We start from the raw sequence: 14,488 nt of genomic DNA on the forward strand, positions 1-14,488 counted from the left end.
TTAAATGGTTGGCTACTGGAAGATAAAACTATAAAAACAAACATGCTCCAGGGTCTTTCTTGAACAAGGGAGAATGAATCTGTAATTCAATATCACATGGGAGTTTTTTTTTAAACTTACTGGGCAGAATTATGTTAACTGATGGTTCCAAAGAGAACTACAGATTAGCAACAGTTTTATGCCCAGTAGTACTTCCACATAATATTCAAGACAATGTCAAGCCAACATTAAATATCATTGTATCAGATCAAAACTACATTTTAAGATCCAGCCTCTTGGATTTGCACAAAACCACACCATCATTCCTATGAATGGGAAGGTATCCCTTCACTTGTGAGATGAAGTTGTTATTTAGCCCTGGTTCATGTCAGCTCCAAACAGAGAAAACCTTTCCAGTTTCATTCTACCCATTTCCCCAATGAGCTTCAACATTCTCTCATGTATATCCCTCAACTCCATTTTGGTTATTTTACCACTACAAAATTAAGAGATTATTTACATTACTCAACCGAACAAGTTTTTAAGATGAGGGAGACACTGCAACACCCAGAAACACTGTCATCCGAAAAAATGTAAACCCCAGAGAAGTCAAAGTGCCTTGGAATTGTGCAACAATAGAACTAAAAATATTATGTCACTGTTTTAATTACTCATTCGTTTTGCTTTGATTCAAAAAAGTACAAATTTAATTAAATCTTGGAAGACTCCATATTCTGAAGTAGTTTTGGATCCATAGAATTATCAAAAGATATGGTCAGCATTGGATACTTAAAAATTGTTCATAGGCCCTTGAAAGCCAATGCGCTGCTCAAAGCTCAATTATCCAAGTCCCTTCCTGGTCTAGAGGAACTGCTTGTTCAAAACTGCCATATCTGGAAAAGTGTACACCAGAAAGGCAGAAACCATGGGCTGGTTCACCTGAAATCCTTCCTCATTAAGCAATTTCCAGTTGTTGGTAATATGATCAAGATGAGAATGACAAGTTACACAGCTTAAAGTCTGCTGGGACCACTCTGTTCTAGACCTCAAAACCTTAACCCAAAAAGACAAAGAAACCAATATGCAAGATGTGAGCAGATATCAAGGCATTGAGTGCAACATTAATTCTCTGGTAGAAGTGTAATCAACATGCAAATGCTTCAAGACCATAGTTCCAAGAGAGTACTGCCTAGCCTCTTTGCTAGGCATCTCTTCTGCTGCTTCCTTGTAGCTTAAGTTGGAAGTGGAGATGTTCACTAATGAGCATGTTTAATTCCATGAGCAATTCCTCACCAAATGAAGCAGTCCATTGATCATGCAACACAACCTACACAAGCATAAGCGAACCGGTGACGTGCCACAAAAATACCATTGCTACCAATGTCATACATACTAGAAAACCTGTCATAGATGAAGTGTTTTGTCATTACTTGATTTTAATGTAACAAAGTTTAACAAGGGACCATGCACTCCAACTTGGAACTCGACCTCGAGCTGGAAAAAAATATCAATCACAAGGCCTTTCAGATGGATCCTCCACCTTGAGGGTAGCGGCAAGAGCAGATCTTAATGTGCAGACTCACCTTTCAGGTGGCAGCCCTAAAACACTACTTGGGGCGTTGCCTGGTCCAGCTGAAAGGGCTTATTCACATCCAGAGGTGCCTCGTAGCGTTTATGGATCTGAGGGAGGCAGGGCGATTGGTGCCGCAGCGCCGTCCTTCAGAAATATGCAGCATAGCAATGGCCGTCTTCCCTACCCATAATCCCCCACACAGGTGGAACTGATCTATGTTTCCTACAACTATACCACATTTTGCAGGAGGGTGGGGGGAATGGCCGTTGGGCAGGGGGGGCATCCGGTCGACAGCTGATAAAGAGTTTGGCTTATAGTAACTGTACATCCAGGTGCCTTGGCGGAGCCCGGCGCTCCCCGATTATCCTCCCCGAGGAGGGTTGGCATCAGTGCCTCAGAGGCACTTCTGCTGCATTCAGGTGAGTACGTCTTTAGCCGCAAGGGGGAGATTATGCAGCTTTACACTGGGGTGTTCAGGCCAGCTGAAAGGGCATACAGATAACTAAAGGCAGCAGATTATGCACCCCATTACTCACTAATTATGGGGATTACTAGAATACCTCGGAAGCCCGATTTCCAGTGTTGGCATAGCTTTCATATGGTAGTTGGTATCTTCCACCTAACAGCCTCGGTTGCCACATGCTCTTGTGCTGTTTTGGTGAACCTCAATTTGGCACAAACATTCAGTCCCCATTTAAATAAATAGAAATTAATTAAATCTTTAAGATTCTATGATTGACTTTGTCTGATTATTTTTAACAGATCTTTGTTGGTTGTCTTTTTATGCCGTTAATGACATTTTTAAAAATATTTTGGAATTTTAACAATATTTTGTTTATAGTGAGTGTCTGAATAATTACACAGTCTTCAACAGGTGTTTGGCCTGCTGGCTTTTACCCAATTTAGAATGAGATTCCTGATCTTAAGCTGAAAGAGTGGGGGGGAGGGGTGTGGCATGATGTCCTCAGCAGTTATGATTTACTTTTTAATTTTCATTTTTGAGTAATTTCAGCTATTTGATCGACTTTGCCAGTTTTATTCTTAGCGTTTTGCTTGAAAAAATGCAAATGATTAAACTCTGTCTAACATTTTTTATATAAAGGATCTGAATTACAGGTAAGATGTATGGAAGGTGTATGGGACCCTTGGTTTTCAAGAGATATTGAGACCCTGGTTAAGAAGAAGCAGCACGGGAGGCACAAAATCAGTGAACCGATGCGGACTCGAAAGGCCAACATGGCCTGTTTCCGCTCCGTAAACGGTTATATGGTTATTTCAAAACCAGAGATGGAAGGACTGCCATGATAACCAAACTGAAAATATCCATTTCCTATCCATCTAAACAATGTGAGCAGCATTAAATTGAGCATTTAAATGGTAATAGCATCAATAGCTACATAGCAAGTGAAGCAAAATAAGAAAAGCTTGTTACAAGTGGCTGAAGAATAGGTTCCAAATCTTTTTATTGGGCTTTTAAGAAATCCCTTTATTGGGTTTTTAAGAGCAACAAATTGCCAGCCTTGTCATATGTTTAACCAATATTTATTGTTCAGGCTCAAAATTAGCCACCAACTCAAACAAGGAAAAGAATAATAATGCATAGAACAATTAAAAACAAGAAACAATGAATTCTGAACAGCCATTGATAAATGTTTGCGGATTTAAAGATTAGAACTTCGATTTCAATGGGAGACTGTATTTTAGCCAGAAATCTTGGTTGAGATGACAGTGAAATAGTTGGTTAAGGAATAAGGGACAGGAATCAGCTCTTCACATGCCTGATTGCAAAGACTATTACAATATTCTGATAAAGTTTTGTATTCTGGCAATGGATTACCAAAAGATATTATTAAAATACACAATTTCTGCAATCTAAACTTAGCTGATTCAGAATTTGAGAAATTGCATCAATTTAATACAAAGCATGTTTTTTTCCCACTGCAGGTTAATCCCATACATGCCCAAGAATGCCAATTTAACTAGAATGTTAAAGGAAACAAATTAGACTAGCTCATCCTGAGGTCTGCACTTTCAGTGGAATAAAAAGTGCTTACTTTAGTTTGCAAGTCATCATACATTTTTCTATCAATTTTAAATGATTTTAAACACATTGAATGTGTTTGTACACATTAACTTCAACCTTCTAAATTGCAAAGGACAAGTCAATTTATTCCCTTTTCATCACTTAGATATTAAAGTCAGAGTTCTGTTCTCTTTTTTATTCCATAAAATAATTTTGAGCAGTTAGGGCACAACCTTCAAACCACACATAGGAGTATGTAATAAACCAACATGGTTCACATCTCTGTTTGGTAAACCCAAAACAGCATCAGATTTCAAATGCAAGATGGAAAGCAATATTAGTCATGGGAAACTGATCACTTACTATTCATAGGTATTCATAAAATACCTTGTAAATTTGATTTTTTAAGATCAAGAGTGTAGCTCTTTGGACAGCAAGGTTATATTCAAAAAATAATCTAAGGTATGTCCAAGAATAACAAAAGTATCTCAAGTACATTTGTACAACAACTCTTCTGGATCTCAAGAACTGTAAAGAGTAAAAACAGAACCATAAAATTTAGTTTTTAAAAAAAGCTTCAAGATTAAAAATGGATAAAATATAAAAGATTAAGAAATGCATCCATGTAAATGAGCAACGAATATAGGATCATCTAATGCAAACAAAGATAAGAATTGCTGCCAAGTACAAAGTAGGACAGATTTACAAGTTCAGCAACCATATTTTTCTCTTCTCTCAATGCACAACCTGCCAAAAATACCAAGTCTCTCAATAGGCGGTCACCCTGCATTATAATGTTCAAGTAGCTAGCATAGTTAGGCATCCAGTTGGTGGAAGTCACCATAATCTGCTGTTTTTCAAGTTATTGCATCACAACAATCAACAGCTCAAGAAAATGTTTCCATTGGCCTTTCAACCAACTGCTGACATCAGAAACATTTAGCACATATCATGAATCAAATTTAAGAACTTCAAAATCTTGGTTGCTGAACAGAAATTTTACTACAGAATCAAAGTGTTTCATAATTTGTTTTTGAAGTTATACTCTGCACCAACACAAGATTTAATGCAAAATATCGAAACAGAAGTCAGCAAATCAAAAACTTAATAAAGCCTCTAGGAAGTGAACACATTAGAAAAAATGAAATCTATAAAGGATGCAGCTTAAATAGGAGGAAAGCTGAAGGGACTTGCCTGCAGGCTGCATCACTAGTTCAGGTGTAACAGAAGGAGAGAAAAAGGATTCATCTGAAAAACAAATGACAGCAATTCAGCAAGGTCAAGTAATAAACCAAACAGATCACAGATGACCTAATGCAGAAATCTTAAATCTAGGCCAATATATTGACAGATGATTCAGACAATATTGTGTTTTTGTATTTTAGAGGTAAGCAAATTCAATTGTTTTAAAACTCCAGTAGCTTTGCTTCAAAAACATGACATTGACCCATGTGGGATTAGTTTGGTAATTGGTCGCTTTGACGTAATTCACCAGTACAGGCTCATAAGCTGCATCACTAAATTTAAATGACCTGCTCAAAATTACTTCGACAATTATTCCACAAATTATTAGTTTAATTTAAAACAATGCAAAATTGTTTTAGAATACGAACATATAAGACAATTAGATTTGGAATGGAATATATATTTGGGAGATAATTGGTAAAATTAGAGTAGGTTACATACATACATTTTAAAACAGATCTTATTTGAAATACTGAATTCATTTTCAGTGAACTTTACAGAAACTATGGAGAATGCTATGCACATTCCACAAGTAGGTGCTAATTGAAATGATGTCATCAAATGAATAGACTGGAGACAGGCCGTGTTGAACATTTTTACAAGACTTCTGACCTTTCTGCAATCAAAGGTCAATGAGAAATTTTGTTTACCTAAGACAACAGATGGGAGCAAAAGATTAACTCCTATTGTTTGCTGGAGAAGGTGGGTGGGGGGGGTTTGCAAGCGAGAGTCACATGCCTTTCTAGCAGTTGGAAGATGAAGAAAGAGAAAGATTGAACAGTCATTGCTAGGGGTGTGGCAAGATGGCGTAAGGAATAGACATGCCTTCCAGTCCTCTCCCGACTCTTCGGTGTTATTTTGTCTTTAAATGCCCGTTAAAATCTTTTCAAGATATAGTTAAAGCTGTTAAACTAATTTCCAATGGTACAATTGTTGAAAAAAAGCAAGAAAAAACGGCAACAGATTGTTAAGAAATTACATTTTCCGAAGATATCAGAGCCTACTTGTTTACAAGAAGCCAGGACTCAGCGTGGAATGGATCAATGAGAAGCACAGGAATCAGCAGTGGAGCTCCGTTCTCTGCCGGTAGGGCTCTTTAAAAATGGCACCCGGCAGCCCTTAGAACAAAGGGCTAGCCAGGTGCGTGTATTTCAGTCAATGCCCGCTATGAGCGGTGTCACAGAGCCTCTGACAGCTGTAACAGCTGGGAAGCCGCCAGCTGAAGGCTTGCAGTTAAAGGGACGTCCACTGACTGATGTAGTGGTGGCGCTGCGAAGTGCACCACCTGTAATGAAGATTTCTACAGACTTCAATGTGTCGGAGATGCTTGACAGAATATGGCTTGGGGATAACCCTCGCCATCAACCTCCAAATATTACTGGGGAGGTTATGGTGGGGGTTTCTACACGAAGTCACACTGCAAGAAAAGCAGTTAAATTAAGGGAGGGAATACAAGACCTTTTGGCTATTCAGAAACAACTGGACCCTACTGTGTCTGAATCTACTTCAGTGGATAAGTTTCTTAAGAAACTTGAATCTAAGTTAACTGCTATATTGAAAGAATTTGTTAAAGCTTTAGATCAACTTGATACTAAACTTAATACCTTGGTGGATATTAATACTCAACAGATGGCTGATTATGGAGCTTTTAAGCTTAAAACGAGTGAAAGACTTGATTTTTGTGACCAAGGTTTAGTTGATGTACAAGATCAATTACAAGGTGTCAATAAAACAATTGAAACTTTACAAATTCAGAATAAAAATTTAATGAAAAAGGTTGATTATTTGGAGAATCAATCCAGACGGAATAACATAAAAATTGTTGGTTTACCAGAAGATATGGAAGGATCAGATCCAAGAAAATTCTTTACTGAGTGGATTCCACAAGTATTAGGACAAGATAAGTTCCCGGAAGGCTTAATACTGGAATGTGCACATAGAGCTTTGAGAAGAAAGCCTTCTTCTGGACAAAAGCCACAACCTGTTTTGGTTTGTTGTTTAAATTATTATGATAGAGAGACAATTTTGCGTGTGGCCATAAGAAGTGCACAACAAAGAAGATCTCCTTTGATGGTTCAGAATAATCGTGTTTTTTTTTTAATCCGGATTTGAGTCAAGAAGTTATGTCTCAACGACATGAATTTAATTCTGTGAAAGAAGTGTTGTGGAAAAAAGGTTATAAAGCAACATTTAGATATCCTGCGGTACTGAAGATTTTTCAAGATGGTTACCAATCAAAATTTTTTGATGATCCAAGGAAGCTATGGATTTTGCTCAATTGTACCAATTGTACAATTTCAAGAAAGACGAGTCTTCCACGGTCTCCAAAGAGAGTGGAGATACAAGATGGGAATTGAATTCCAAGGAGAAATGGAAATAATGGTGGTTGAAGTGATAAAGTTGATTAAAAAATACTAAAAAGAAATTTTTTTTTCTCTTTGAGAAAATTTTAAATAATGATGATAGTTTATGTGAAACGTGAGTTGGGAGAGGGAGCTGGGTGGGCACTATTTTCCAGAAGTCATCAGCTACGCGTGAGTTCTCACACCCGATATTGTGTGGGAGTTACCGCAATGAGCAGTTGACCCAGGAGGAGGTAGCAGTTGCCTCCTGCCTGGTTTTTTTTTCCTTGTTAATTTTTGGATTGAGGAGTGAAGGTTTTTTTTTTATTTTAAAAAAAATTTATATATTTTTTTTGTAGTTTTAGGAGGGGATAAGGGGAGGGAGTGTTTTTTTTTCTTTCTCTCTTTTTTCCTTCTCTTTTTTTGTGTGTTCTTTTAAGTAATGTTTAAATTTAAATTTGTTTTTTTTAATACTTACGGTTTTAATAATTTTATTAAGTATAAGAAAGTATTTGCTTGTTTAAAAAATTAAAAGTTGATATGTTTTTTTTGTAAAGTTTATTTAGTGGATAAGGAATATTTGAAATTTAAATCTGAATGGGATGGATAAGCTTTTTATTTTTTATTTAACTTCAAGGTGAAAGGAGTGGTAATTCTGGTGTAGATTATTTTATTATCTTAGTTACAGAACGAAGGGAATAATGGTGAAAGTTATAAATTGAATTGTACAATTCTTAATAAGGCTTGAATTTTGTTTGTTGTTTATGCTCCATTTGTTGAAGATATAGTTTTTGTTGTAGATGTGTTTTTATTATTTGGATATGTGAATTTTAAAGTAATGATTGGGGATATTTAAATATGGTATTGGGGCTTTTATTGGATAAGTATTCAAGAGCAAAAGGGAAAAATGGTGGAAGAGTACTAAAATTGAATTGTATAATGCTTAATGAGGTTTGGATTTTGTTTTAAGATGGTGGTTTATGTGGCTAATATGATGATAGATGTGAAGTTAGTTGATATTTGGCGAAGGTTTATTTTTATAGAGAAAGTTTTTTTATCTTTTTTTCTCATGCTACAATTCTTTTTTAAGAATTGATTATTGTTTAATGTTTTTGTTTTTTGTAAGTGTTTTTTTTCTTTTACATATATTACTAATCTTATTAATCCTTCACTCTTTATTGTGGGGGGGAGAAGGAGGGGGGGGTTAGATTAATTTGAGTCGGTTTATTAATGTTGTGTAATAATTATTGGGGGGGTATAGTTTGTTTAGATTACTGATGTTGTATTGTAATTTCATTATTTCATTTTTAAATTTTTTTAATGTAATCTTATATCTTATTCATGTTATAAAATCTTAAATAAAGTTTAAAAAAAAGAACAGTCACAGCTGAAGCAAGCAGGAAGCTTGTTGGAATTGAAACAGAAAGCTCCAGAGCGGCAAATGGCTGGAAGTGCTATCTGTCTGATGTCCTGGAATAACAAATCTCTCTCTGCAAACCCTACAAGAACCTTCCTGAGCAGTAAACATTTTCCTTTCGAACATCAAAGCCTGGTGAACTTTATACATGTTAAATTCTGTGCACAGTATAAGAATTGCCTGTGACCAGTGAACTTGGAAGACTGAGAAGTGAGATTGAACTGTGAACCAAAGAACTTTTTAATTTACACACAAACACACATCATACACGTGCGCTTAGAATTAGAAGGGAGTTAATTTGGGTTAGTTAATAGAGATAAGTTAAAGTTTGATTCTGTTTTCATGTTTAAAGATCATTAAAAACTTTTGTTTAAGTAACCATTTGTCGTGGTGAATATCTATTGCTGCTGGGTTTTGGGGTCCTTTGGGCTCGTAACAGATTTGCTGTTGTGATATAATGGGCGGATTTACTGCTCTTGATGTCTACACATTTAACTTCTGATGAGAATTCATCCATCATGACATTAAGCTTGGTTATGATCCCTCAGCAAAGTCAGAGTGGAGGTTGGAGTAAGGGAAAATTAAAGAGTTTGAGATTTTTCATTCCATGAGAGTATTTTTCAACATATTTCCTAATTTTATCAATTCATTTTTGCGAAGAAACCACTATGGTGACAGACAAGTAACATTTGCATATGTAGAAATCAGATTAACCAGAAATATTTTACAAATTTCATAATGGCTAAAATGTCAAATAATTTTACAGTACAAGGATAATTTAAAGCTCACCACAACATACTGAAAACTTGAGACAACTCCATTTTAAAAATGACAAATTGCAGGCTCGATTTTGACATTTAAAAATTTGGACAGATACATGGATTGCAGAGGTGTGGAGGGAAATGGTCCAGGTCGATAGCTCTAGGCAGAAAGATAGTTCAGCACAGACTAAAAGGGGCCAAAGGCCCTATTTTTTGTGCTATAGTTTTAAGAGGAAGCAAAAATAAGCTACATTTTGTTATATTTCTATAAAAGTCAAAATGACATTTAATTTTGATCCAAATTGAAGTTTAAACTTCTTAAATAAGTAATACCCAACCCACATTAGAGAAATTCAGTGAAAATTTTAAAAAAAAGGCAATTTTCTTTGTTTCCATTTAATCAAAAAAACTCCAATCCTAAATGAAAATTCCTCCATAATGCAATTGACCAAAAAGACAAATGGGAAAGATTAGTTAGTTTTTTCTTTAGGATATTTAACACATTATTCTACAAGTTTCTATTCTAATTCTATTTTGAAAGATTTTAACCAGAAACAATGTGAACTAAAACCTGCAAATTCATCTAATTTCCACTAGTTTAGGCACATTCAAGATCAATTTGACCAATTAACTAAATGCAAGCCTTTTTTCAATGAAGCAATTCCAAATCAAAGACTTTTCATATTGTGACTGTGTAAGCAGATAAACAGAAAAAACTCCATCCCATACTCTCCAATCTACCTGCTCCAGATACCCACATCCTTCCCTCTTAAGACAACATGCCTAGTTCAGATATTCACCCAGAGGACTTTCTCTGCATTGGTATCAAACCTTCAACATAATTTACCAAATTAAGAGACAAATATTGCACATTGTACTCTAGGTGAGGTCACATCATTGTTCAGATAACTTGAACATAAACTTCCTACTTTTTCTTTCAACACCTCAGTTAATAAACATTCTGTGGGTATCCCAACTTGCTTTACCCACATATTGGTTTCTGCTAATCATTAAGACACCCAGATCCCTTTTCATCTCTGAGTTCGGCAATGGTTTACTATTTAGACAATATTTTTTTTAATTTTCCTGCCAATATAAATTTCATTTTCCTGGTATACATATCTTTGCCTATTCACTATACATCCTTTCTTTTGAATCCAATTTCCATCCTATCTGTACCCATTAGCAAATTTGTCAAAAACACTACTGCATCAAAGTAATTTGAACAGTATTCCAGCTGTACCAGTGGTCTAAGAAGAGCAGCCTCATGACTGCCTGGAGTTGAAGTTCAAGAACTTGGTGGCAGACACAAAGTTTTTACTGATTTTATCAGAATATGCATGGAAGGTTCCAGTTCTGACTCAGACTATACAAGTGTACCCTAACTAGAAGCCATGGATGAATCAACAAATTTGCAATCTGTTAAAGACGAGATGGGTGGAGCTCAGGTGAAACAATTCAGAATATTACAGGAAGTCCAGGTGCAACCTCCAGAAGGCCATTACCAATGCAAAAAGACAAGTCTGGACTAACTTTGACTCTCTGAGATTAGGGATTGCGCACCATCACATCCTACAAGGTAATATCAGTAACTGAAAAACATCTCTCCATGTTCAAGGCCTTCTAAGCTCATTCAAAAGGTGAGTACACCACAGGTCCTGGCTCCCAATTTCTGAGGCTGACATGACAGGAGGGTGAATCTTCAGTGATACATGCAGCTGCATCCTTAAGCCTGCACAAACCAACTGGCCAAAGGTTTTTACATTCTTACTACTATGTTCAAGGTCCTTACTTACTTCAAAAGGACATCCATCATAGTGGTGTCAAGAGAAACAAAATTAACTACCTCAACAACCATCAGCCAGTGGTACGCAAGTCTAAATACTTTGAGAGCCTGGTTATGGAACAAATCAACTCTCATTAGGAAGGAATTTGACCCACTTCAATTTGCCTATTATCACACTAGATCAACAACCAGATACCTTATTGCTAGCTCTCCACTAAATCATTTGAACCTTAAGAAAACCCACACTGAGCTGTAGGTCATTTAACAACATGATAGCAGCAAACTAATAATCAAATTCAGATATATGGCTATTCATCCTTTTGCAACTGGACCGTTGATTGGGCAGATCCCAATCAGTAAAGACTGGCAACATCACCTCCTCACTGACCATCAACACAGTGGCACCTCAATTATCCATGTTTAGTCCCCTGCTCTCTTCACTCTACACTCGTAGTCATTCAGCTTCAATGCAATCCATAAAATTCACTGATAACTCTACTGTTTGTAGGTAATGATGATTTATTACCCACGGTAACGAGTCAGTATATAGGTTGGAGATAGGAAACCTTATTGTGTGGTACCAAAACAGCAATCTTGCACTCATCAGCAAGACCAAGAAACTTATGGTTCTTGGGAAGGCAAGGGGGCAACCATGAACCCATCTTCATTGTCGAGACAGCAGTGAAAATGGTCAGTACCTTCTATTTCTCAAGGAACTGAAGAAAGCGTCTGTTTTCTAAATCTGAGGAGATTTGGCATGTTATTAAATACCTTATTGAACTTGTACAGGTGAACTGTGAAAAGTATATCGATTGGTTGAATAACAGACTCGTTTGGAAACAAGTGTCCAGAAATGCAAAGTGGCAAACCTAGCCAAGTCCACTGTGAGGTTCAACCTCCCATCCAGTGGGGACATTTATGTGAGACACTACCTCAAGAAGGGATGAATAATGCGGATTTCACAAAGTTTAAGAAAGAATCACCATTTAGATGGCAAACACACAGCAATTCGATACCTAGGTATACAACTAAATAATAATCTCGGCCATCTATATAAACTAAATTATCAGCCATTAATGAAAAAAATTACAAGACGACTTAGAGCACTGGAAAGACTTACCACTAACACTGATAGGAAGAATAAACTGCATTAAAATGAACATCTTCCCAAGGATACAATACCTATTTCAATCATTACCAATTCACCTAACAGAGAAATTCTTCAAGGAGCTAAAGAAAATAATAAGGAAATTCTTATGGAAAAGGGGGTAAACCAAGGATAGCACTAGATAAATTAACAGCATGGTACAAACAAGGAGGCTTACAACTACCAAACTTTTAAGAATTATTATAGAGCAGCACAATTAAGATAACTATCAGATTTTTATCAAACAAGGGAAAAACCAGATTGGACCAGATTAGAGCTAGATAAAATAGGGGAGAAGATACCTGAACATATACTATATAAGTGGAATGAAAAATTGGTGCAACATAGGAATTCACCAGTATTGCACCATTTGCTCAACATTTGGAAGAAGATTCACATAGAAAGGAATAAAATAAATTATCAACTACCAAAATTAATTTTGACACAAAATCAGCTAATCCTTTCAAAATAGATACTCTTTCCTTCAGAGAATGGGAGAGAAAAGGGATCAAAAGAATAGAAAATTCTTTTTCAGGAAATAAATTATTATCTTTTGAACAAATGAAGGACAAATATAACTTACGATACAATGTTTGCATACCACCAACTGAAAACCTACTTGAAGGACAAATTGAGAAACAGTCTGAGGTTACCAGAAGGAAGCAATTTTGAATATGCGATTACAGACACAATGATAATTAAAAGATTTATAACAAACATGTACATCAATCTGCAAGAGAAAGAAAATGAGGAAACAAGCTGTAAACCCAAACAAAAATGGGAACAAGATCTAAACATAAAGATAAAGAATAAAACATGGGAAAAGCTATGCTCCGGAACTATGAGAAATACAATAAACGAGGTTACGCATGATACAATACAATTGGTTACACAGGCTATACATCACACCCCAAAAGTTAAATAAATGGGACCCAACAGTATCAGACAGATGTTTTCGCTGTAAAAAGGAAACTGGAACAACAACAGATGCAATTTGGGCATGTGAGAAAGTGAAAAAATTTTGGGAAAATCTAAACCAGATATTAAATAAAATCACAAAAAGCAATATAGCAAAAAACCCAGAGATCTTCCTTCTAATTAATATAAGAAATAAAGAATTTGGACTAAATTTTGATGGAGCACAAAAAATATTTATTATGATTGCCCTAGCCGTAGCAAAAAAATGTATTATGTCAACCTGGAAATTAGAAGACAACTTGACAATACAACAATGGAACATAGAAATAAATAAATGTATTCCATTAGAAAAAAATAGCATATAATTTAAGAAATAACATCACAATATTTGAACAAATATGGGAACCATACATGAAACACAATAGAGAAATCCTACCACGGACCTCCACCACCTAAAATGACAGAAGAAGTCAACGAAATGAACTGACTCATTATGTTAAAGTAAAAGACAAAAATTTTTTGTTTATTTTTATTAAGTGACGACATTGTTTAGCGGGTTTAATGTATCATATAGATTGAATAAATGGGAAGGGGGGGTGAGGGAGAGAGGGAAGGGAGGGGGGAAAAGGGGAGAAAATGGCACTGTATATATTCAAGAGAAAAATGTCTGTATGTATTTTGGTCAGTATGGTTCATAGTGTGAAAAATTTTTTTTTAATTTTTAAAAAGGCTGCCAACAACAAAGGATCCCCATCACCCTGGTCATAATCTCATCTCACTTCTCCCTTCAAGCAAAGGTACAGAAGGCCCAAGTCCACCATCGTTAGGGTCAAGAAGTCAATTCCCACCCCCCCACCCCTCAAACAGCCATCAGGCTTTTGAATCTCCCTATACTACCCTAAAACTCTGGTACCATCAATAGATCTGTCTAAATTATTTACTTATTGTTTTACATTTATGATCTCTGTGTCTTGGCAAACCATGGTAACTTAATTTATTTAATTTTAATTGGTGCATCCTGCACATTTGTGTGACTGTAGCAAGCAAGAATATTAGTGCATCTGTACATTGTACATGTGTACTTAAGGACACTTTTGTACTTTTTTGATTTTTTTTCTCTGAACAGTCAGTTTGATTACATGTGTACCATGTGTATATTTTTTGCCACACTAGCAGGAAAACAAATTTCAAGGTTGCATGTAATGTATGTACTCTGATAATAAATCTGAAATCTGTACATAACAATAAACTCTCAACAATTCCAAAACTGCAATCATTCATACCTTTCAAAAAGTAC

General features: G+C 35.9%; 1 protein-coding gene across 2 annotated transcripts in view; it reads right to left on the reverse strand.

Annotated features, from left to right (window-relative positions):
• Positions 1–14,488, reverse strand: part of LOC138760633 (reticulon-4-like) — a 101,654-nt gene that overhangs the window by 75,002 nt on the left and 12,164 nt on the right. For both annotated transcript variants that reach the window (XM_069931446.1, XM_069931448.1), the window contains exon 2: positions 4,770–4,823. In XM_069931446.1, the coding sequence (XP_069787547.1) occupies positions 4,770–4,823 (54 nt within the window). The remainder of the gene's footprint in view (positions 1–4,769; positions 4,824–14,488) is intronic.

The sequence above is a fragment of the Narcine bancroftii genome, chromosome 4 (genome assembly GCF_036971445.1).
Source record: "Narcine bancroftii isolate sNarBan1 chromosome 4, sNarBan1.hap1, whole genome shotgun sequence".
NCBI classification, from domain to species: domain Eukaryota; kingdom Metazoa; phylum Chordata; class Chondrichthyes; order Torpediniformes; family Narcinidae; genus Narcine; species Narcine bancroftii.